The sequence below is a fragment of the Protomyctophum parallelum genome (assembly GCF_964188405.1).
Source record: "Protomyctophum parallelum genome assembly, chromosome: 11".
Classification (NCBI taxonomy): domain Eukaryota; kingdom Metazoa; phylum Chordata; class Actinopteri; order Myctophiformes; family Myctophidae; genus Protomyctophum; species Protomyctophum parallelum.
In genome coordinates, this window is record NC_139707.1 from 40,359,513 (window position 1) to 40,382,983 (window position 23,471).

The 23,471-nt window shown below is 43.7% G+C and overlaps 1 protein-coding gene across 1 annotated transcript in view; it reads right to left on the bottom strand.

The window, feature by feature from the left end:
• Positions 1–23,471, bottom strand: part of itgbl1 (integrin, beta-like 1) — a 48,756-nt gene that overhangs the window by 13,580 nt on the left and 11,705 nt on the right. Inside the window, exons 3-7 of the mRNA XM_083777491.1 lie at positions 19,960–20,106; positions 18,090–18,212; positions 15,176–15,316; positions 12,200–12,340; positions 10,077–10,223 (exon numbers count right to left, since the gene is read on the bottom strand). Coding sequence (XP_083633617.1) covers positions 10,077–10,223; positions 12,200–12,340; positions 15,176–15,316; positions 18,090–18,212; positions 19,960–20,106 — 699 coding nt within the window. The remainder of the gene's footprint in view (positions 1–10,076; positions 10,224–12,199; positions 12,341–15,175; positions 15,317–18,089; positions 18,213–19,959; positions 20,107–23,471) is intronic.

Here is a 23,471-nt window from a genome sequence, read left to right on the forward strand (position 1 = left end):
ATACTCATTGGAGACAACTTTGCATTGAGTTTGTATTTTGAAATATATATCAATTTACAATTTACAATTTAGGCATTTAGCAGACGCTTTTAATCCAGAGCGACTTACATGTAAGCAAGAACAAAAGCATGGGAATACATCACATAACATAACATAACATGCTATAAGTCTGTGTCAAATGCTATCTAAGCCAACAGAAATGCTATCTAAGGGGTTAGGGTAAGTGCTATGGGCCATGATGGAGTCTGAAAAGGTGGGTTTTCAGGCTACGGCGGAAGATTGGGAGTGATGCTGCAGTTCTGACTGCAATGGGAAGTGCATTCCACAGTTTTGGAGCCAGAAGGGAGAAGAGTTTGGGACGTGTGGAGCGTTGTCCCGGCGATTTTAGTGAGGGTACTTCCAGTTTCCCTGCGTTGGCTGATCTGAGTGCGCGGGAGGGTTTGTAGGGTTCAATCATACTTGTAAGATATGGGGGAGCCATACCTTTGGTTGCTTTGAATGCCAGCATCAGAGTTTTGTATTCTGTGCGGGCAGCGACCGGGAGCCAGTGGAGGGAGCGGAGCAGGGGGGAGACATGTGAGAATTTTGACTGGTTGAAGACCAAGCGAGCTGCTGCATTTTGGATCAGCTGGAGAGGCTTAAGTGCATATGCTGGTAGGCCAGTAAGGAGGGAGTTACAATAGTCGAGTTTTGACAAGACTGTTGTCTGGATTAGGAGCTGGGCTGATTCCTGGGTGAATTCGTCGTATGTTATAGAGTGTGAACCTACATGATCGAGTGACAGCTGTGATGTGAGCTTTGAACGAGAGCTGACTATCCAGGACAACACCAAGATTCCTGGCTGTTGGGACAGACGTTACCAGGGCGTTGTCTACGGAAATAGTTAGCTCCCGCATAGGGCAGGACTTAGCTGGGAAGAAGAGAAGCTCAGTCTTGTCTGGGTTCAGCTTGAGGTGGTTGGAGGACATCCACTGTGAGATGTCAGCCAGGCATGCAGTCATTTGATCAAGATTATGTCAGCTAGAAAATATTGCAATTTAATTTCAAAAGCAACAGTTTTGTGTTTTCTTTTTGGTCTGCATTACAGTTTGTTACAGTATAAAGAATTACTGATGCAGGTAACCTTTATTTCGCACCTTTATTTCTTTTAGTTCTTTAATATAACTCAGACTTACAATTTTATGGTTCTGATTGTTATAGAGTGATGCTGGCGAATCGCTCAAGAAAAATAGATATAAATCGCTGTGTCAATTGGCATCTGGGCTCCATGGGGAAAAAAATAAATGAAGGGAAAACTGGAAAATATGCCAAAGAAATGGGCAAATAACTGCATATAACCGCAAAAATGGCGGAAAATAGGCCAAAAAAAGAGCACAAATTACAGCACATAAACACAAAGATTCTGGGCATGACGCATGCATGCACGCCACGCGTCGTGAACTTGCCATACCTAGCTTCTGCTGAAATGACGCCACTGTTATAAATAGACATCTGGTTTTGAGACATCCAGTTTGAGAAGTAGTTAGTTGTGTGTGGATTTCCTGGCCTACAATACATGATGCAACACTTGTAAATGGGTTAGGGTTATCATTCCATTAAGCAGTATATAAGCACACATTGTGCTCGCTGGTTTTACCCATGAGTTAAAAAAGAATAGAGAGGGCACTGCATGGAAATCCCCTCCCATCCACTTGCATGGAGTTGCTCACCCAGCGCTGCATACTCCCAGTGCCGTCTCTACAGGGGGGCATTGGATGGCGTTGCCCACCCAGATTGGATTGTGTGCCCCTCCAGTCCAGATTGGCCAGCAGTACCCTACTCTACCAATATTTTAATGTTTTACAAATGTTAAATCTATGAAAAATTAAGTGCACTGCATACTCCCTTCTCACCCATTCTTCCGGGTTGTGAATTGTGATGGGCTAAAGGCCTATTTGAGGCATAATATGCGACGCCTTTTTGCGTCATAGAATTTGATTCATGAATGTGCAGGGGGGCCGCGACTCGAGTCATGAACGTGCACCGCTGCTATCGAGTACGATCAAAAGCTCTGTTTTATCATGTTGTATCGCTCGTTCATCATGTGTCTGGTCCCAGCTGCAGTCACTTTGGTTTCAATTGGCTTCAATTCTTCCTCTCGGTTCTAGTTGTCTTGGTACAACACACTGTTTATACATTGCTGATGCGCTGCTGGTGTCAGTTGAAGAGAGTGACATCATGCCTCCTGTAATTCCATTAGGCGATGTGATTGTTATCGTATCACTATCTGCTATCTATACTCAAATGTTTTACTTAAGTAAAAGTATCAATACTGCAATATAGAAATACTCTGTTACAAGTAAAAGTCCGGTATTCAAACTGTAGGCTTACTCAGTGTTGTCAAGTAACTTAAGTAATATATTACTTTCAGTAATATTACTTTTTTCCAGTAATATGTAACTTAACTAGTTACTTTCACATTTTGAGTCATAATATTACATTTACTTTTTTCCAAAAGTAATATTATTACTATTTTCAGAGCCTTGGTGGAACTGTGGGTTTGAGTGTTTATTTATAATGGTAGACTGGTTGGGGTGGAGTTGCTTTGCAGACTGCTGATCCGCTCTAGATCTAGATTCTAGACTCGTCGGTACATATATGTGTGAAGTATCGGATGCAGAAGGGCGGGCTAGAAACAGACTGTATCAAAATATGAGGGACTGACTGTCATAAACGATACAGAGACACCTCCTCGACAATATCGCAGAGACAGTTTGTTTAATTTTGGACCACAATGCTTATATGAGACGTTTTTGAGATGACCCCATGTTATTCTCCATAGAGAAAAACTTCCATGAGCGAGTGACGTCAGGAATTCGGCGCTCTATAGAGCGTCACAGTCCCGCCACCCCTTTCTTGATGACGGCCCGGAAGATAATTTCTCATTCATTTTTCCCAGAGACGTTTCAGAAAGTATTTATTTAAAGACCTGTAAGCCTCTGGGAAAGCCGAAGAAAAAAACGACACTTTTTTTATTGTTCTAATTATTTGTTCGGCCCAACAAATTGTGTTTATCGTCATGATTTGTCACCATCCGAGATGGCTTTGTCCGAGGTCCATGATATTGAAGAGACAAGTGAACTAATCGCAAAATGAATTCCCCCAAAAAAGGGAATTATTCAGCTGGATGAAGACTGATTGTTTAAACACACTTCAGGCTTCAGCCCTTTCTCCTCCTCAATTATTGACCGGAGTGTTTCCTCTTTGGTGCAATCATCTTTCTTCCACGGAGCTTTGCTGTTTATAGTTTTTTGTGGCTTTCGCCTTTATTTTATATATTTTTTTATGGAGGGACAGACAGTAGGCTGACAGGAAATGGGGGAGAGAGATGGAGGGGGGGGGGGAAGACATGCAGTAAAGGCCGTCGGGATCGGGAGTCGAACCCGCGGCACACTGACAGACTGGATTACCAGCTGAGCCATGGCCCAGGCCACAGACAGTAGACCTACAGAGTTTGTCCAAACATCACGCAGATCGGTACACAGTGTCAGTATATCTCTGTTAGTCATTAAACGGGTAGGCTATTTCAGATTTTTCATACTCCATCCTGATTGGCTAAGATTGGTTTTCCATATAGTTTGCAGGAGCAATACATTGTGTGGTCTGACATGGTCTCCCTTATTTGCACCTCCTATAGGCTAATAAGGCTTGGGTTAATTGTGCATGCACGCACGCAAGCACACGCACGCACACAGTCACATAGTCAAAAGTGCTGTATGTCACACTGGCCTCTGTCTGGCAACCTCTCCGATCTCCATCCTGCCTCAGAGATAAAACACCATCTGCTCCAGGGGCTCAGTTACCCTAGCAACGGGTGATGTCATAACACCCCTGCCTTATCGATTATCTCCGTGGTCGTCACAGCTGCCTGCGCCAGCGTGTGTGTGTGTGTGTGTGTGTGTGTGTATGCGTGTATGTATTTGATCTTCCTCTCTAAGAAATAGACGGCATCTTACAGTAATAATGCTGGTCACATCACCAGTGATCACCAGTCTTGGCACATTCTGACGAAATGAAACACTGAGCACGAATAGTCACAATGATGCAAAGCAGGTCTGTTCAAACCTCGTCTATGTGAGAGAGTCCCAACCCCTATAGACGTATCATTGAACAACACAGGATCTGTAACGTCAAGGCCAGTTTGGCATGCAGCCTCGTTTATCTCCAAAGCTTGTCTTCTTTCTGTTTGGTCTTCAATGGCACTTTCCCTGTTGTGTGAGTCTTGTGACAGCTAGAGAAGGGGTCCGGCGTCTCTACCAATATGACACATCCCAGCGACAGACAACCCTCCCACACACACACACACGCACACAAGCTGTGCTGTGTCACATCCTGTGGTGTGAATGAAAAGGCATTCCATTAGCGCCCAGAGCCCAGCAGCTACAGAACAAACATTCTCGCCGGCCGTCACCCTTCATACATCATCGGGGACAGTGTGACACATCTTCTGTTATTAGACTGCTGGAAATACTCTGGATATTTAAAAATAGAAAATCACACCTGCTCAGACACATATATGACGTACATTCTCTATTCATTGTCGAGGGCATTTAATGTTGGTGAAAATCTATATACACTATAGCTGAATGTAGAAGGGATTAACGCACTTCAAAAATAAAAGCGAGGATCATGTCTGTTGATCTTTGGCATAGAGGGGAGGGATATGGAGAGTTGGGTGCCAGTTCACTGCGTAGTCCCGTCTTTTCCTGAATTTTGATTGATGAATAAAAAACAAATTGACATTGAAGAGTGCCATTCCTCTCTATGCAGGGTGCTCTGCCAAAAGTGTTTCGTCTCCATTCGGGGGGCTGTATGAATGAGGCCAAAGTGGTTAACCCTCATTAAACGTAAATTATAACGACACCCAGCATCACATTTATTCTCGCTTGAAAACTATTTATTTTTTATGAGTGATGCGGTCGCACAACTAAGTAGACACTATTAGGCTCAAGAGTTATTATTCAAAAGTTATTCAAACCCGACACAGTGCAACTGAACTCACGTTCCCTAAAATAACACCTGAGAGAAAGGCCATTGCGTGGTGTAAGTTGAGCGAATCCCCTCGTGTCCTCCACCCTCCCTTCTGGTAGTGATTAATCAGGATATATTCAGCACATGGCATGGAGAGGGCCATGTACAGTACCAGTGAGCTAATGAATCCATATGGATGCATAGGCAATCATTATACTGCCACGTGGCGCCCGCGAGAGCATGCTCACTTTCCAGAGTGGATGTTCATTAGCAAACCTATAACTGTAAGGCCAAAAGTTACAATAGCATGACCCCTTCTACTCTGTAGGCGTGCCCTTTACACTGGCAATATTCCCATCATATATCTGCTGTATATTTCCTATTAGTGTAAAGTCATGGCATTCTCTTAATGTCAAACGTACTGTAGAGTAGAGTAGCGTGAACTATTACATAACACACATGTATACAGTTAGTGATAATCGTGTGGATATGGGAAGCCCAGGCTTTTGCAGTGAATGGAATCCCAGCAATCAGCAGAAATGTGATGAAAGCGTGTGTTATACCGTGAGGAAATACCGCCGAAAGAAGCAAGCGCCCGACTTTGGTGCTCCGTGGAAGAAAAAGCCTCTGAAGGCTGCTGCTTTGAATATCAAGGCGTTTCTGCTCTGGCTGTGCCAGGCACACTCATCCATGCCTCAATGGTTTTTCCTCTTCTGTCACCTTTGCTTTCTCTCTCTCTCTCTCTCTGTCTCTCTCTCTCTCTCTCTGTCCTTCGTGCTCTCTCACTCCCACTGTCCTTCGTTGCCCCTCTCTCTCTTTCTCTCTCTCTCACTCTCACTCTCTCTCTCTCTCTCTCTCTCACTCTCCCACCCTGCTTCTTGTCTCTTGCAGATCTCTCCTCTCTTGCCTCTGTGAGCCTGTTTCATAATCATTTAGTTTTGAACCATGACACTCTGCTTCTAGACACTAAGCCAAGAGAGAATCCTCATGGGGAACACACACACACACACACACACACACACACACACACACACACACACACACACACACACACACACACACACTGATGATATGCACCCACATAACACACACACACATTTCATATTGCTCCCACTCTCCCGCTGTCACTTTCTCATTTTCTACCGGTATGACGCACGCACGCACGCACGCACAGACAGACAGACAGACAGACAGACAGACAGACAGACAGACAGACAGACAGACAGACAGACAGACAGACAGACAGACAGACAGACAGACAGACAGACAGACAGACAGACAGACAGACAGACTCACGTAGTCAAAATACATTAAGAAAGGGGTGTTCTTTTGCTAGATGCACATAATAGATTAACAGCCTGGGCACAGCAGCCAATGAGAGTGTAAAAAGAGATTAGCAGGCACGGAGAATCCATGACATATCGACGCTGCCTTCAAAATAATATGACCTCAATTTACTGGCTGTGTGTGTGTGTGTGTGTGTGTGTGTGTGTGTGTGTGTGTGTGTGTGTGTGTGTGTGTGTGTGTGTGTGTGTGTGTGTGTGTGTGTGTGTGTGTGTGTGTGTGTGTGTGTGTGTGTGTGTGTGTGTGTGTGTGTGTGCACACGTTTTATCGCTCGCGCACGTGCGCGCGCGCCATAATGTCCTCAGTTTAACATAATCCGAACACTTTTGTTTCAAATTCACACTATGTCAGCTGTAGGAATATTCACAGTAAACTGTCTGCCTATAGCCTGCAACGCTAGGGAGTGGGTGTGGGCTGAAAGATAAAAGCACATGCTAAAGGGACAGAGTTCATGGACCCCATTAATTGTTATTTTGCGCAGGTTGTAAAGTGCCATTTTGTAGCACCAATTCCAGATAATTTAAAGGTACTGCTGGAGGAATTAAAGCTAATTAACTCTCCTCTCCGCACAACTTAATCTTCTCTGTTTCATTAGGGTGTGCGTGTGTGTGTGTGTGTGTGTGTGTCTGTGTGTGTGGGTGTGTGTGTGTGTGTGTGTGTGTGTGTGTGTGTGTGTGCTGTGCCCACTGTGGACTTTTTCCATATGGAATTGGTTTTAAGGATACACAAAGTACTATAGCAGGGAACGTAGTAGATGTAATAATATTGTAGTTGCAGGGCACCAAACTTGTTTTGATTTTGGGTATAGAAAACAGACGTTGTGGGAGCTTCCATTACCAAATCCCTGTCGCTCTTCCACAGAAAACTTGGCCCGTGGTGCCGACAATGTTGTTTTCTCCATGGTAACTGTCCCATTACTGCCCACCACCAGTCCAGGCCTGCTTTAGTCTCAGGTGTATGGATTAGAATGGATTAGGAATGAGGCTGGCTCATTCCCATAGGCCTAAACCTATAAGGGATACCAGTAGCTGGGTAAGGGTGATATTTGCGTGTGTGTGCGATTTATAGTCGCACACTGGAAACAGCAGATCTACAAGCTCACAGTGGGTCGCAGTGCGACACATTTATGATCTTGTAGATCTGGTATTTCCCGTGCGAAACATACGTACAAATCAGGCATTACTATGCCACACAACATCGTGTGCATATACACTGTCTGATCAATTGGGTTATACGGTACCAGTGGCCGAGCTGAGTAATCCCCGATCACATGGGACAGACAATCAATTGCTTATTACATTAACCCCATGGTGAATCTAGGGGAGCCCAGCAGCGACCAGGTGGGCGATGCTCTTCCTAATGGAGCCAACCGGCCAAATACAATATTGGCAAACACTCAGACATTTACCAGCCAAATTCAATAATAATAAGCTGAATTAGTGCGCGAGGCCAGTAGAACACAGCACACTTTAGTGTAACTTTATCAGCATGGGCTCGTCACTTTACCCTGAACTATGGGAACAATGCCATGCAGGGCTTCTGAACTATGGGAACAACGCCAAGCAGGGCTTCTGAACTATGGGAACAATGCCATGCAGGGCTTCTGAACTATGGGAACAACGCCATGCAGGGCTTCTGAACTATGGGAACAACGCCATGCAGGGCTTCTGAACTATGGGAACAACGCCAAGCAGGGCTTCTGAACTATGGGAACAACGCCAAGCAGGGCTTCTGAACTATGGGAACAACGCCATGCAGGGCTTCCCCAGAGACTTATAGAATGTTAAAGCCAACACAGGATGGAGAAGTCAAAAAAAATGGACTGTATACTGAATGGATGTTCTATATCTGCTGTATCAGTTATGAATATGGCAGATTATTTATCATGCTCCAAGTCATATCCAAGGTGGATTTATATTATTAACAAACTGCCATACTAGCTAGCCTATACTTTGGAACAGTAAAAAGTGCCATTCAAATGTATTGTTCAAACTGTTGTTCAAACTGCCATTTGTAATGTAAGTACAGTATGTATGTATGTCTGTAATCCACGTATCTCGAGAACCGTTCCACCGCTCGACTTCAATTTCGGCACCCAGACGGCTGAGGGAGTGCTGTACTCGGCGTCGAGTAAGTTGTGGTCATGGTCATTAACGGGTAATCTATACAGCGGGTATAACGGGTATTGTGTAACAAGGTGCAGGTGGGCCATGCATTCCTTATTTACATTGTTCCCAACTTGCATCATTCCCGAGTCAGCCGGCCCCGGTACCGAATTGGCACCTGTCTATAGTACATACAAAGACGGAAGCAAACAGAAACAACCATGTATAGTCCATAACTGTATACAGGTTTAAACATACAATGGGCCATTCAAATGTAAGGTAAAACAGGCAGTATAGTATTAGTATAGTATAGCCTCTGCAATAGCCATATAAAAAACCGCCAAAAGGTCAATGAAACATGTTCCCTCATCGTTTTGGAAACGGGAAGGGAAAACGCCTTCGGGGAGGGAGCGTGCTCGCACATATTTTAGACAAACACTACAGCAACGATGCTGTGCTCACATGCGTCACGTCACACAGTGCAAGCCACACACGGTCTCACACGGTCTCTCCATGACATATGTTGCCTCTCTCGCCCCTAGGATGCGCCACTCTGTTTTACATCCATCTGTTTCTCCAACTCTCTCTTGTCATCGTCTGTCTAAGAGGACTCCAGGGTATACGTGACTCCGATAACAGTGGAAAGAAACACAGGCCCAGGCCTCTGTTTGCACAAGAATGCATGAGGAGTTTCCATCGTCGCCTGCAGTGAGAATCTGATATTAGTTATTAGATCTGACGTTTGTGGAGGCTCTAGAACGACAGGCAGCCTCTGTTCCAGAAGCACCACTAATGAAGCGTACGGTGCACTGTAATAAATCTAGACACATCGACCCACGGCTAGCACTATTGAGGAAGACATTCCAGCCTGGGCTCACATACTGTAGCTGGCCAGTAACGCTCATTACTCACACGTACACGTGCACGCGCACACACACACACACACCAACCCACCAGTCCAAGCCACTGGTCCAAGCCGCGATATCACCCGGACCTTAAGCCGGTATTTACTGTCTACCAGTATAGGCTATGCATGAACTAGACTACAATTGAGCTTGCTTGTCTCGCTATATATGACGAGGCCTTTACTATGTATTTGCTTTGCAATTACCTTTTACACGCGGGGTGCATAAATCTCTGTCCTGTCAACTGTCAGGTTGTTTATTTATAGAGCATGCATGGCTCAGAAACGAATATCTGATTTCTTTGGTTTGGCCCAAGTAAAAAGAATCACACTTGTATGAAGTGCGGGGCGCTCTTATCATCATACATCATCATACATTCCGTGGTACACACAGACACACAAGGCTGGGCATAGGAGGGGCTAGCGCCACACAAAAAAAGAGTAGTACATTAAGTAGTACTAGTAGTAGCACCTAGTAGTAGTAGTAGTAGTACTAGGTGGCACGCCAACATGTCACTAGCTGTTGATTGTGTATGTAGTTCAAAAAGTCTCTCTCTCACTCACTGTATATACTGTACTGTAAAGCCCTTAGTTTAGCTCATGGTACAGGGTGAGGCGACTAGACCGTACAGGCTGGCTGTGGTAACCATGGCAACAGCAGGGGAGTGCAGGGTGGGTGTGTGTGTGTGTGTGTGTGTGTGGGGGGGGGTTACCTCGTCCGAAGCAAGGCAAGCTGGACGTTCCCCGGCACTTCTTCACACTGCTCTCCAGGGACACACCGCAGGACAGAGGATGCTCGCACTTCTTGCCTGCCCAGCCCTCCTTACAGTCACACCTCCCACAGTTACACTGTCCATGACCTGCCATGGGAGAGGAGAGAGGGCCGATGGGAAGGGGTGAGGAGGACTAAAGGCTCTGGCTCTCAAACACTGCAGGCTCGGGACTCATTTGTGGGTCGTAGATAAAAACAAATATGTTTCCTACATTTAGTTTTTAATTATTATTATTTCAAAACATTTAAGAAAAAAAAAACATTCCCAAAAAAAGCAAAACTTTTCATGAATTTAAAACAAAAAATGTCACGAAATGTAAGAAATTCCATAAATTAGAAAACAAATGTTTTAGCTCTTCGCGCCACGTTAGTAGATGTGCTATTTTCACTTAGTTTGGGTCCCGGCCGGCAAACATCTAATTTCTCTTTTGGGAACCACTGGACTAAGGTGTGCATGAAGCTAAGTCAGAGAGCAGAGAGCAGACACAGGGCAGGAGGGCTGAACGGGTGAGAGGGCATGAGAGAGAGAGAGAGAGAGAGAGAGAGAGAGAGAGAGAAAAGAAGAGACAGGCACCTTTGTGTGACTATAACCTCAGACAGCAGCAAGCTTGGCAAGACGCCAAGCACTGGCTCCAAAGTGCTGCCGAGCCCAAATGGTCTGATGTTATGACAAATCTCTGGGATAATAATGATTATACCTTCACACACTGCAGGCATTAGTTGCACATAATGCAGTACTATCCATCACATTTTGTCCATTCATTGTTGTGAGACAGCAAACAGAGCATGGTTATATAGTGTATGCGGTCTGTACTATATAAACTTTTTAAATGGCCATGAAATTTTACTTTTCCCATTTCGAATGGGAAGTGTGTTTTGTTGCTGTTGCTGTTGCTGCTGAAATCCGTGATATACTTATACAGTCGAATATGAATGCTTTATATCAATGCATTGCATTATAGTATCAACTCAGAACATGAAGGAAATTGTATAGTCCTGATGCGGGGGACAGTGCTGGGAGAGAGTTGGCTCAGGAGTGGACACATACTGTAGTGTAAAGTGTGTTGCAGGTGTGCCTCTCCTTTGCTGGTACGTAGTGAACCATCAAAGGCTACAGTTTTCTCTCTCTTTGTTTTGGTTTCTTTGGGCCTAAATAAACTCCAATGTCTCCTCAGCCGTGACCATCTATCTGCACCCAACCGTGTTTGTGTCATTAAGCATGACATGGCTTTTAGCCAGTTGTGGAAAAAGTACTCGAATGTTATACTGAATAATATAATAATATACGTTGAAAGTAAAAGTCTGCAATTCAAAATGTACTTGAGCAAAAGCACAAAAGTATTCGCATCCAAATGTAAGTACCAAAAGTAAAAGTACTCATTATGCACAATGTCTCATTTTCAAATGTATAAAAATAGCCGATCTAGGCCTGGGCCGTGGCTCAGCGGTCCAGGCCACGGGTTCGACTCCCGATCCCGACGGCCTTTACGGCATGTCACTCCCCCATCTCTCTCCCCATTTCCTGTCAGCCTACTGTCTGTCCCTCCATAAAAAAATATAAAATAAAGGCAAAATTGTATGTTTTATCATAAAAATCAAAGTCTACAAAGTAACTATAGTAGCTAAAGTTCTCAATAAATGTAATGTAGTAAAAGTACAATATTTGCCTCTGAGATGTAGTGGAGTAGGCTAGAAGTAAATGTACTGGAAATTGGAAATACTCAATAGTACTCAAAGTACAAATACCTCAAAATTGTACAGTGCAGCACTTGAGAAATGTACTCACGTAGTTATACTTTCCACCACTGGCTTTAGCTCACGTGGATTGGTCAGCTGTCATGTATAGTAACCTCTTAGGATTACTTAAAGTCTACATTCTGAGCTGTGTGTCGTCCACCATCTTGCGCCCACCCTTATCCCTTATCCCTAAACGAATTTGCCGTTTTTTACGGCTATTTGAACTATTTTAAAAGGTTTTTTTTAAATAGTAAAAAATGGCAAATTAGTTTAGGGATGGGGTGGCGCAAGATATAGCCCAATAATATGTCCCCGCATTCCACTGACCTGAGCAGAAGTCATCCGTGTACCGGTCGTAAGTTGCGTGACAGATTCTCTCGTCGCACTCGCAGGTGTCTCCGTGAATATCGCCCCAGTCTCCGGAGGGGTCTACGTCGTAGCATGTACACTCCCCACACACACAGGTCCCTACAGCGTTAACACACGCACGCACGCACACGCACACGTACACGCACACACACACACAGTCGCAATCATCATCTATGTATGAAAGTTTCTTGTCTTTTTAAGAAGGGTTTCATAATGAAACCCTTCTTAAAAAGACAAGAGCTGTGGTTGCATTAGGAGCACTCTGAGACAGTTAGCAGAAGAGAAACTTAATTGGAAAGGAGACATGCATGGTAGAGAGAGGCAGACACCCCCGACCCCCAAGAGCTCTGACTCCTTGGCCTGAACCCCACAATGGTGGCTGAAAGAACTAGAAGGACCGTCAAGGACGTAATCCGAGTTCCCAGAAGCTACAGTATTAGACAGATGCTGTTGGGGGGTCTGTCTGTCTGTCTGTCTGTGTCTGTATGTCTGTCTGTCTTGCTCTCTCCCTCCCCATCTGTGCCTCTTTCTCTTCCCATCGAGATTCTAAGCCAGGGCACCAGCTGAGCAGCAGCCAGTGGAAATCCCATTTTCTCTTATCAGCAGTGACAGAGCAACGGGGGAACCCTGGGGGTGAGTTGGGCCAGCTGGCAAGCCTCTTGGCTGGAGCTGGTGTGCATGCAGACCTGGCCCCTGGCTTCTGGTTCCCGGCTTCCCGCCTCCCTCCCTATACAGTACCTCACAACCCCGGAGCCCTGGATTTATTTTATAGAGCCACGCTTTTTCATGTCCACTGGCAAAGTCATGCCAGGCTCCTCTGAGCATAGTGCAGCACCTCTGTACTAGCTACCGTTCAGCAGCTTCTATAAAAAGGGGGACGTCATTAGAGAATACCAAGCGCTGCATCCATTGTGTTCAGAGATCATTGTCAGAGGCAAGCCCTTGGAACGCCTTTGACTGAGCTGTCATACTTGCCACGCTGTTATGTGGAAAGCCTCTTCATAAAACTAAACAGAGCCGTTGTATTTTTTCCAGTGATGTTTTATTAGAAAATTGAATATGAATGCGTTGGGTATATATGCCTGGAGCGTGGCTTGCTTGTTGGAATCTTGATGGTGTGCCAATTTAGAGCTTATTATTAGCTGGAGAAAAGATGTGAGCTGAACAGAGAGCTGGGGGGGTGGGGTGGGAGTACGAGGGAGTCATCTAGAGCTGTCAGTCAAATCACACACCTTTTAGAGTGCGAGCTACAGATGGGGGATAATGGTAGGGAAAGACAACCCACTGAACCCCGGCACTTTGCAGGCTTATGGTACATGATGCCTTGCATCTTCTATGAGATGATGCAAAGACAACAGTATATGTCGTCGAGTCCTCTATTGAGCCCCCACTGCAATTCTTATCATGGCTGTTCTTTTGAAGGATTTGAAAAATGCTGTAAGAAAAAAAAGGATTATAGTTTCACGCTACCAGGGAAGTTTACCCCCCCCCCCCCCTCCTCCACCACCACCACAAAAAAAAAAGATTAAGCTAAGACAGGGAAGTTTGAGAAATCCTTCTCTATAGGCTACTCTACAGTATGTGCCAACTGCCAAATATCTGCGAGTGTGCGTATATGAGTAATTTACTCCCTCTAGACTTAACACTCGACGAGGACCCGAGGGAGTTATTCACTGAGAGATGGGAAATCTCTCAGTCGTCTCTTAATTTGGAATAACCTCATTTGAATCGGGGATTGTCCCCAAAATATTGACACATCTGCAAATCCCCATATATGGAGTACCCATGAGGTTATCAATTTGACGTCATGATACTGATGTCATAGACTGGTGTGGACTTCATATTTGGGCATGGCTGACATGGAACACCATATATCGGCCATATAACACCATATATAAGGGACACAGAGATATACAGATAAGATACTGTATATCCATTATGGGCATACAAGGGGCACAGACACAGACAGATATCCATTGTGGGCATACAAGGGACAAGAGACAGCAGACGGATTCAACGGGTATAGACCTACTCTGGCAACAGGCATTGCATAACCAGGATGCCCTGCATTCTGAACTTGCATATAATTCCCAGACTTGCATCATTGAGTAGGCCGGTGCCCAACTGCCACTGGTCTAGCATTTCTAAATGAACTACAGGGCATATGTTAATGTGAAAATGAACATGGATGTTCATTGTCTGATCCTTTTGCCTGTCAGTCACAACCCTACCGTGTGTGGACTGTGGAGAGAGCTCCATTATGGAGACTGAGCAAAACTACAGTGAGAAAGAAAAAGCAGTTAACGGTTGTTGACCACAAAATGAGAAATTCAGCTGGGAGATGGGGCCCATGCTGTAGCACTTAGTCAGATTTCAGCTGCCCCACAGTAATTCATTTTTTAGAGCTGTTCTAAAACCTCCTGGGACGATTTCTGCTATAGGTTAGTATGGCTTTTCTTTCCATCTGTCCGCCTGTCTGCCCAACTATGGTGAATTTCAGTGAAATTCACGCAATGAAGGGATTTATTTCCATTTGTCTTCTCTCTGTCTTCTCTCACTGCCTCGCTTTCTTTCTCCGTTCACTCTGAGAAGCAGTAATAGTTTAAGAAAAATAGCAAAAATGTATTCTTGTCATCCTAGTATCCTATACAGCACATGCACATTGTGATGCTAAAATGCCCCCAGATATGCTTGGAAGGGAAAACACAGACGGCACTATTTCACCAATTAAAATGTCAGCAACAGATGTGGGCGTTGATATCATGGACATAGCCATAATTGAATTGCAGAGCACAATTTAGATTACATACCGTAATCATACCAGTTTCCTCTCACATGCTATTGGATATAAACTATGGGCATGCCCCATCCGGTATACACGTTCTCCCTCCCTCCTGTGTCTGTGTGTCTTTATCTTTCCCTCTGGAATCAGACCTCTATTGCTGCAGATCTTGCCATCTGGAGACGTGCATCTCCGCTTGCTCTCCCATGGGCTGATGTCGCACTGGAATTCACATTTGTCTCCATGCCAACCGGCGGCGCAGTAACAGTTTCCACAGTAACATTGTCCATGGCCTGGAAGCAGAATGGAATACATATTTTTCACAAACTGATGTCACATGATGTCGCCACTCGAAACACACCATTCTACCTATTGATACAGTGACTCGCTCCATTAACAATTTGTATAAAGGGTAAAAAAAAATCACACCTGTGTGAAGTGAGGGGCGCTCTTGTCATCATCATTGTCATTTAACGGACATTTGACCCAATTTCTCCTTTCATTGTCAATGACAAATATTGAGACGTGTGGGGACAAAAGCTGTATAGGGGACCCGTGTGAAGTGAGGGGCGCTCTTATCGTCATACATGATCCATTCATTTGTGTAGGACAAAAATAGCTGATTTGCTATTGATGTAAATTCTCCATTCATTGTCAATGGCATTTAATGTTTGTGTTAGGACAAGAATCTACACTATAGCTGAATATAGGAGGGGCTAGCGCCCCTCGAAAATACACAGGGGTAAAATAAAATAAAATAAATCCTTGCAATCCAACTTAATGTCCTACTGCAAGCACAATAAAACAATTGCAGAGAGTAATTTGCCTGTGGTAGGTAGGTATATTATACAACATGTTAATGTCCTTAACCCATTCTGACCTGAGATCAGATTCATATGAGGTTTCCACTGGGACACACACTGGTCTGACGAACCCATTCTGACCTGAGATCAGATTCTAAAAATGTCAGTCACTCTTCGATTTTTCAAAAAATAGCAGACCTACAAGATCGTATCGCGCCACTCGGTGGCGCGATATGAGCTTGTAGGTCTGCTATTTTTCAATAGCAAAAAACATAACATGATGCTGACACCAAAATGGGTGCCCGGTCAGAATGGGTTAAATGGTATTTGTTTTGCAGCATTCTAAAATGCATACCGGTAACCCAACATTACATGTTAAGCTGACAATTACAAAAAATCACATGAACAATAGACCGTCAAAAAATCATAATAACATAATAGAAATATTTGCCTCATTGTTAAGTAATGGCTGAGGGGATGAACGCGGAACTGATTCTACAACCTACAGGCATCTGAACCTACGTTAGTTAGTTGCTCACCTTTGACCAGGTTATATAGTACATGCATGGCATGACTATTTCCCCCAGGATACTTTCATGTCACTTTGGCATTTCCAAGCTAGCAGATCAGGACAGGATACTCAACAAAGGTAGGCTATTTGTAGAATAATGAAACATAATGGAGCGGTCCACTTTATAAAGAGTCGAATTCCTTGAGAAACTAAACGAATTACTGTTGCTTGATGGCTTCGGAACATTGGTCCCGGGAGAGCGTATTGTCTATAACAAGTCCTTGTGCTCCACAATGACCTCAACCGCTTCCACATCACTCAAGTAAAATTGTGCTACGAGTATTTCCAAAGAACAATTCTGAAAAAGAATTTGAATCCTTCACATACATTCACCCAGGAACCTGAAAATTAGAATCTGCTAGGCATTCATTGTGTGGCTGTAACATGTGTAACATGTGTGTAGCAATAGTAGTAGTTGGTCATTAAATGCAATTAAAAAATCACACCCGTGTGAAGTGAGGGGCGCTAATATATTAAAGTCTAACTCATGTTGATTAGGTGATGTATTGGTGATTTAAAACAAACGGCGCAAACACAAACATTAAACGCCATTAGCGATAAAGAGACATTATGACGTAAATGTTCCTTTCATTGTCAATGCGTTTACAAAACAAACATTAAACCTGTGTATAGGAGGGGCTAGCGCCCCTCAAAAAAGAATGCAATGTTAATTTCATTGTATATGAACGTAACAATGTAACGTAACAGACTCATCAGATCATCTCTGTCTTGTTTTTTGTTTTTTTGCTATGATAGTTGAGGCAGAGGTGTGAATACAGTTACAGTATAACCAACTTTACTCTGAAGGCAGAGCAGCAATTCAGAAGCAGAATAATACAAATTGCTGCCTCAATGTTTTCCACACCACCTCGCATGATGTTTGTTAGTTCAGAAATGAGCAAGAATCAAAAGTTACAAGGCTCAAATAAAAAGGAGCCAGTGACCTCAAAATCTTTTTCCTTCTCGGATTTAATTATGCTGTAGTTAATAGAGGCCCATTCAGCATGGCCGCTTTGAATACTTGGACAGATTCTAATGACTTTGTTCCTCACAATTCCTCCTAATGGGGAGAGGCCATAATGTGTTTTTCAAAATGAAATTACTGAATGGCTAATTAACATTGACAAGCTGGAGCTGGCAAACCTGAGGGAGCACAGGGATGAGTAGCTAAAACTGTGAGGAGCAGCATAGACGACAGGTCAAAGTACAATTAACTTCCAATGGCAATTAATTAACCTTTTATAGAACATATGGGGCCTGGGAGTTTTTCTTAAGAGAACGTGTTTCAAATTGTGCGTAAGGGGCAATTCTGTGTCCTTTGATTTAGCATGCCAGCCGATGACGGATGACTGTCTTTATAGGTGACAATCAACAGGTACTAAAATAAATCACAGCAAGGGCTATGTGTGAGTGATATAGTTACAAACAAGACGATAATACATTGCTTGTGTACCATTGATCCCAAGGCCCATGTTTAAGCAGTAGCACGACCTCATAATGAATACGGTTCAATGAACTAAAATATCACACTGTCACAACAGTGATTACAAGGCGAAGAAGCATTTGCTTTTTCTTCTACCCAGACAGAAAAGTGTAAAACACTTTAAAGTCTTGGGTCTCTTTTGTGTTTGGGGCCGGGTGCATGGGGGATAGAAAAAGTGAAGGGCAGAGATCAAGAGCCATGGGGCATACCTCCACACACCTCTCCTGTGTCCTCATCCAGACACTCGCTGTCATCACACTCACAGAAGTGTCCCGTCACCAGCCCCCTGCTTTCCGGGTCGTCACACATGCAGCTGCCACAATGACAGGTGCCTGTCAAGTACAAAAAAGAAAGCCTTCAGCCAAATACAGTATGTGTGCATTATTTGTTTAACCATAGAGTATATTTAGTTAATTTAGTGACAATATTATTCACACGTGTTTAAATGTAATTGTAAATGTTGCAGGTTGTGTCATCGTGGTTGTGTGTGTGTGTGTGTGTGTGTGTGTGTGTGTGTGTGTGTGTGTGTGTGTGTGTGTGTGTGTGTGTGTGTGTGTGTGTGTGTGTGTGTGTGTGTGTGTGTGTGTGTGTGTGTGTGTGTGTGTGTGTGTGTGTGTGTGTGTGTGTGTGTGTGCGTAGGTGCGTGCAATGCATGTATTATTGCAATTGACTTCAGGGCCAAGAACCCAGCTGGTTTGCAGATGGTTTGCATTGGAGACTGCGTCTGTGAATCTGTGTGGCAAGAATTCAAGCCTGGTTTTTGAATGTTGGAAGCAGCTGTGAGTGTGTGTGTGTGTGTGTGTGCGTGCGCGTGTGCGGTATTTTTGAGCTAGCGATAAGCTTTAGGGCTAGAAGGCTGGATGACAACTGCTGTGAATAAATTAGCATCCGTGCTAAATTGAACAGGCCACACACATGCAGACACTGAAACATGCTACACACACACACACACACACACACACACACACACACACACACACACACACACACACACACACACACACACACACACACACACACACACACACACATACACACACACACACACACACACACACACACACACACACACACACACACACACACTGATCACATCCTCAATTTTGCTGCAGGTATGGTACGTCGGCCGGTTGTGAGGTTAAGCCCAGATACAGGTATGGGGTTGTCAGCACGAGGAAAACAACCTTAAACCAGACATCATCTCACAGTGTGTGTCTTCAGTCTGCCAATGCTTAACCACATGTGTCCACAGACATAAATATGCAAACTGGGGACTGACCGCATGTGTACCCAAAGAAAAAGAATACCTCTCACACTCTGATTAGACTTTAATCTAACTGGCTATAGTTAGATTAGAGTGCATTTCAATGATCCCTACTTATAGTATAGGCTACTTACAATAATGTTAACTCAAGCCTTCAATCTTCCCCTTGATGTGTTGAAGCTCCTTCATGCATGAATGTGTTCATTAGCAAAGTTAGCAAAATAAATATATTTCATATAATGATGGTATAAGTGAGATTAAATGATCCTTAACTATCCCTCATTAGAAAAGTCAAGTGCAGGTTTATCTGGGTCAGCACATGATTATGTATAGCCTACTACGAGTGTATTTCGTATATAAATAAGTTAGTGAAGGTTTTAATCAAACAAGTTCCCTGAGGTGTGTACCAGATTTGACTGAGAGCCTGCCATCACGCAAATTCCAGCTTTTCACTTTCTTTTTTTTCTTCCAAAATGAGAAGTACTCTTCACATACACATTCAGCATGTCTGAAATAAGTGTCGGAGCTGAAATCGACATGTAAATATGAAATAAATGCTTAAACATGTAGCTAGATGTAATGTTAGAGACCACAGAAGTGAACCTTTCAAGCATGTTTTCTCAACTCGCTGTTTTCAGCAAGACATTACTCTATAAGCCATATCTCCAAAACTGGTGGGTCAAACTGAACAACCAATATGTCAATTTGAAGCTATGATGAAAAAACCAATGGCAGTCCCTCAGTCAAATTTGGTGTGCATGTGCATGTGTGCTTTTGCTTTTGTGTATGTTTGCATGTGCATGGTCCTGGTATACCTGCATTGGAGCACACCACTCCCTGTGGGTTCCTGCAGAGCTCTTTGCTCTCCTTTTTGGATAAGTTGCACTCCTCCTGAAACTGGCAGCTTTCTCCATGCCAGCCCTCATCACATTCGCATGTCCCGCAGTCACAGTAGCCACGGTCTAAAAGGAGAATGAATGAATACATTACATTACATACTGTATGCTGTATCAAGCTCGATATACAGTATTACGATCCACTCCTGCAAGTTGTGTAAATTAGAGCCGCCCAACTGCCTTGTAACACACGATACATCATACACCCATGAAGCTACAGTATTGGATTTAACGGACCAGCAGTATTGCATGTTTAGCTCATTGAATACGACATAGTTGTCTCCACCAGGCCGAAGGCATGGGGGGAGAGTATGTTTTGCACTCCGTCCGTCCGTCCGTCCGTCCGTCCGTGTGTCCGTCCGTGTGTCCGTCCGTGTGTCCGTGAGCAGCTAATCTCGGCCACCGTTAACCCGGTCGATGCCAAATTTTGCACACACACTCCCTGGATGCCAACGATGAACCTCTGCCCCAAAATCTCCAGAACGGCCTGTTATAGCGCCACCAGGAGGCCGCTTTGTGCAAAACAAGTTTTTGCACAGTACACCTACAGATTTTGTCCAAACATCACGCAAATTGGTACACAGTCTCTCTAGAGCCATTCAACGAAACCGGTCTTTCAGATTTCTCAGACTCCATCCTGATTGGTTAAGATTGGCTTCCAAAGTTCACAGGAGTGCTCAGTTTCAAACAAAATGCTGCAAATCATGAACACATCGCGTGATTTCCGTGAAATTGTGCACCCACATTCCCACTAGGCCGAGGACAAAATGCCACATGAACAATTTCAACTCAGCCTCAAGGTGGCGCTATAACTGGCCGAAAAGTGTTTTTACCTCTGACTGCACGGATCTGTGGATACATTTGTATGCCAACTCCCTAGAGGCCAAGGAAAAACCTTTGCCTGGAATTTTTCACATCTGCTCTTTATAGCGCCACCAGGAGGCCGACATATGTAAAACACATTTTCTATTATTACTCCTTCAGATTTTATCCAAATTTCACGCAAATCGGTACACATCATCTCCATAGTCATGATTTCTCATATTCCATCCATGATTGGCCACGATTGGCTCCTACAGTTTTCAGGAGTAGCCCGCTTTGTACAAATCGCCACAACTCCTCAACGCAGCGTCCGATTGTGATGAAACTGTGCACACATATTCCCACTAGGCTGAGGAAGAAATGCCACTTATCCTGGTGGAGACCTGTGCCCAGAAGGGCACTTTTTCTAGTTTACTTTACTTTACTTTACTTTACAAACATTTTCTAAAGCATGCCCATTGGCCATGGTACAGTATGTTTCATTTTCAAGGACGCCACTGGATTCCATAACAGGCATTTTATCAGGTATTTCACCAATCTGGGAACTAAATTGCTACCAAGACATTTCTTCACCAATGTGTTTCTAAAGGTAATAACATGTACTAAAAGGCTGTAATTCAACTCCCGTGGGAAACCTCATAAAACAGCTCAAAGACCGAATTCTTAAGTGCTTAAATTGGACATGAGTAACTTTGAGGGGTCAAATTAGGGTTTTTTCATGATTCGGGGTTGATTGCAAGCATTTATTTTTCACCAAGACCAGTCCTTAGTGGAAAATCTGCCACGCACACTTTTGCATTTACATACAAAGTTGCATTTATTTCAAGGGGTCAGTGATTGGTGTTCCTGTGAGGTGCTCAAGTAGTTAGTGTAGCACCATTTATGTTGGTTGGACCCAACCAAATGCATGACTCAGAGACATCTAATTGAAAACCCACAGGGGCACTTTAAAGAAGGGAGATGGCCAAGAGGAGGGGGGTAGGTACTGTAGTAGCAATCATGTGTGGAGGCGAGGAACCATGGCAGCCATGATGTCAGCAGTGGAGTCCTGTGGAGAAACGATGTGAAGCAGAGCACAAGCACCAGGCACAAGTCACAGCCATAGGCTAGCATAGCTCCTGAGTCCTGACAACCATACGTTCCATACAGTAGGTGACAGTCAACCGGGGAGTGAGAGCAGCACCTCTTTAATGTCTGGCTATACCCTTAGACGTTCTGAGGATTTGAGGTTCATTTATCACTCGATGAATGGCAGGAGTCACCAGAACGCCATGCCTCCGGAGAAACAGAAAATCTGAATGTGTGGCTGGAGTCTCCACCAGAGCACCGAACTGAGGGTTCCAATTCTTACACTTTCTCGATGAACACGAACAATCTCTCTCCACCTTGGGAACCATACTTTTATCCCCAAATGCCTCTAACCAATCCAATCCAATCCACTTTATTTATAAAGCACATTTTTATACAGCAAGGTCGAAACAAAGTGCTAACCTCCCTATAGAAGGTCTTTTTTCTCAATAATTGAAATAATTGCAACTTTATATGTAAATGCTAAAGTGAGCGTGAAGAATCATGAAAAAACTCTAGTTTGACCCCTCAAAAGTTACTCATGTCCAATTTAAGCACTTAAGCACTCCGAAAATCGGTTATCGGACAGTTTGAGGTTTGAGGTTGAATTTCAAACCTTTTAGTATAAGAAATGTCTTGGTAATGATTTAGTTTTTTCATAGGTTTCCCTTGAATACCTTACTATAAATGTTTTTGTACAGAATGAAACTAAAATTGCATAGGCCGTAATCCTACTGTATACTAAATGTCAATGCTTTCTTATTATTTTACATGTATCTTATTATCGTATTATAATGCATTTTAAAGGATTCATTTGAAAAGCCTAGCAAAAACATATCTCTTGATAAAAGTTCGTTAGTTCGTTTTCATCCCGATTTGACCACTATTCACTTACTTATAGCCAATGAGGTCATCTATGCCCAAATTTAGGCAATCATTAAAAAAAGTCACACCCGTGTAAAGTGAGTGGTGGGGGTCGCCGCGGGGAGTTCCAGACCCACAGAAACGTACAGTACTGTACTGTCACTGTACTGTACTGGCACACCCAAAATCACCATATATACAGTAAATATGTGCGTGTGTTTGTGTGTGTGTGTGTGAGAAAGTAGAATATTTTAAAAGGTATAGAACAGCAATTTGTCAGATTCTAGTGAGCGAACACAACACATTGGCACTGATGATCTGTCTATAGTGCATGGTTTACAACATTAGCTCCAGACAGAAGGACAGAGAGGCACGCCTTCTTTCAGACCCACACTGTGAAAATAGCACATTCTTACAGTTTCTGTATGTCTAACAGCATGTGTAACAGTTGAATCAGAGTAATAGATTCCACTGTCTCTTGCACCTTTGCTCAGATGGTTGATGGACAAGACAACTATAGAATCTTTCTCTCTCTCTCTGCCTGTCAATTTCTCTCATACGCTTGTGTATGCACCCAAGAAATACTGTATAAGATAGAATAGTACGGTTAGTCCATAAAGACAATTCATTGTTTGTTGAATTTTCTACCTGGAAAATAATGTAAAATAAGTTAGAAT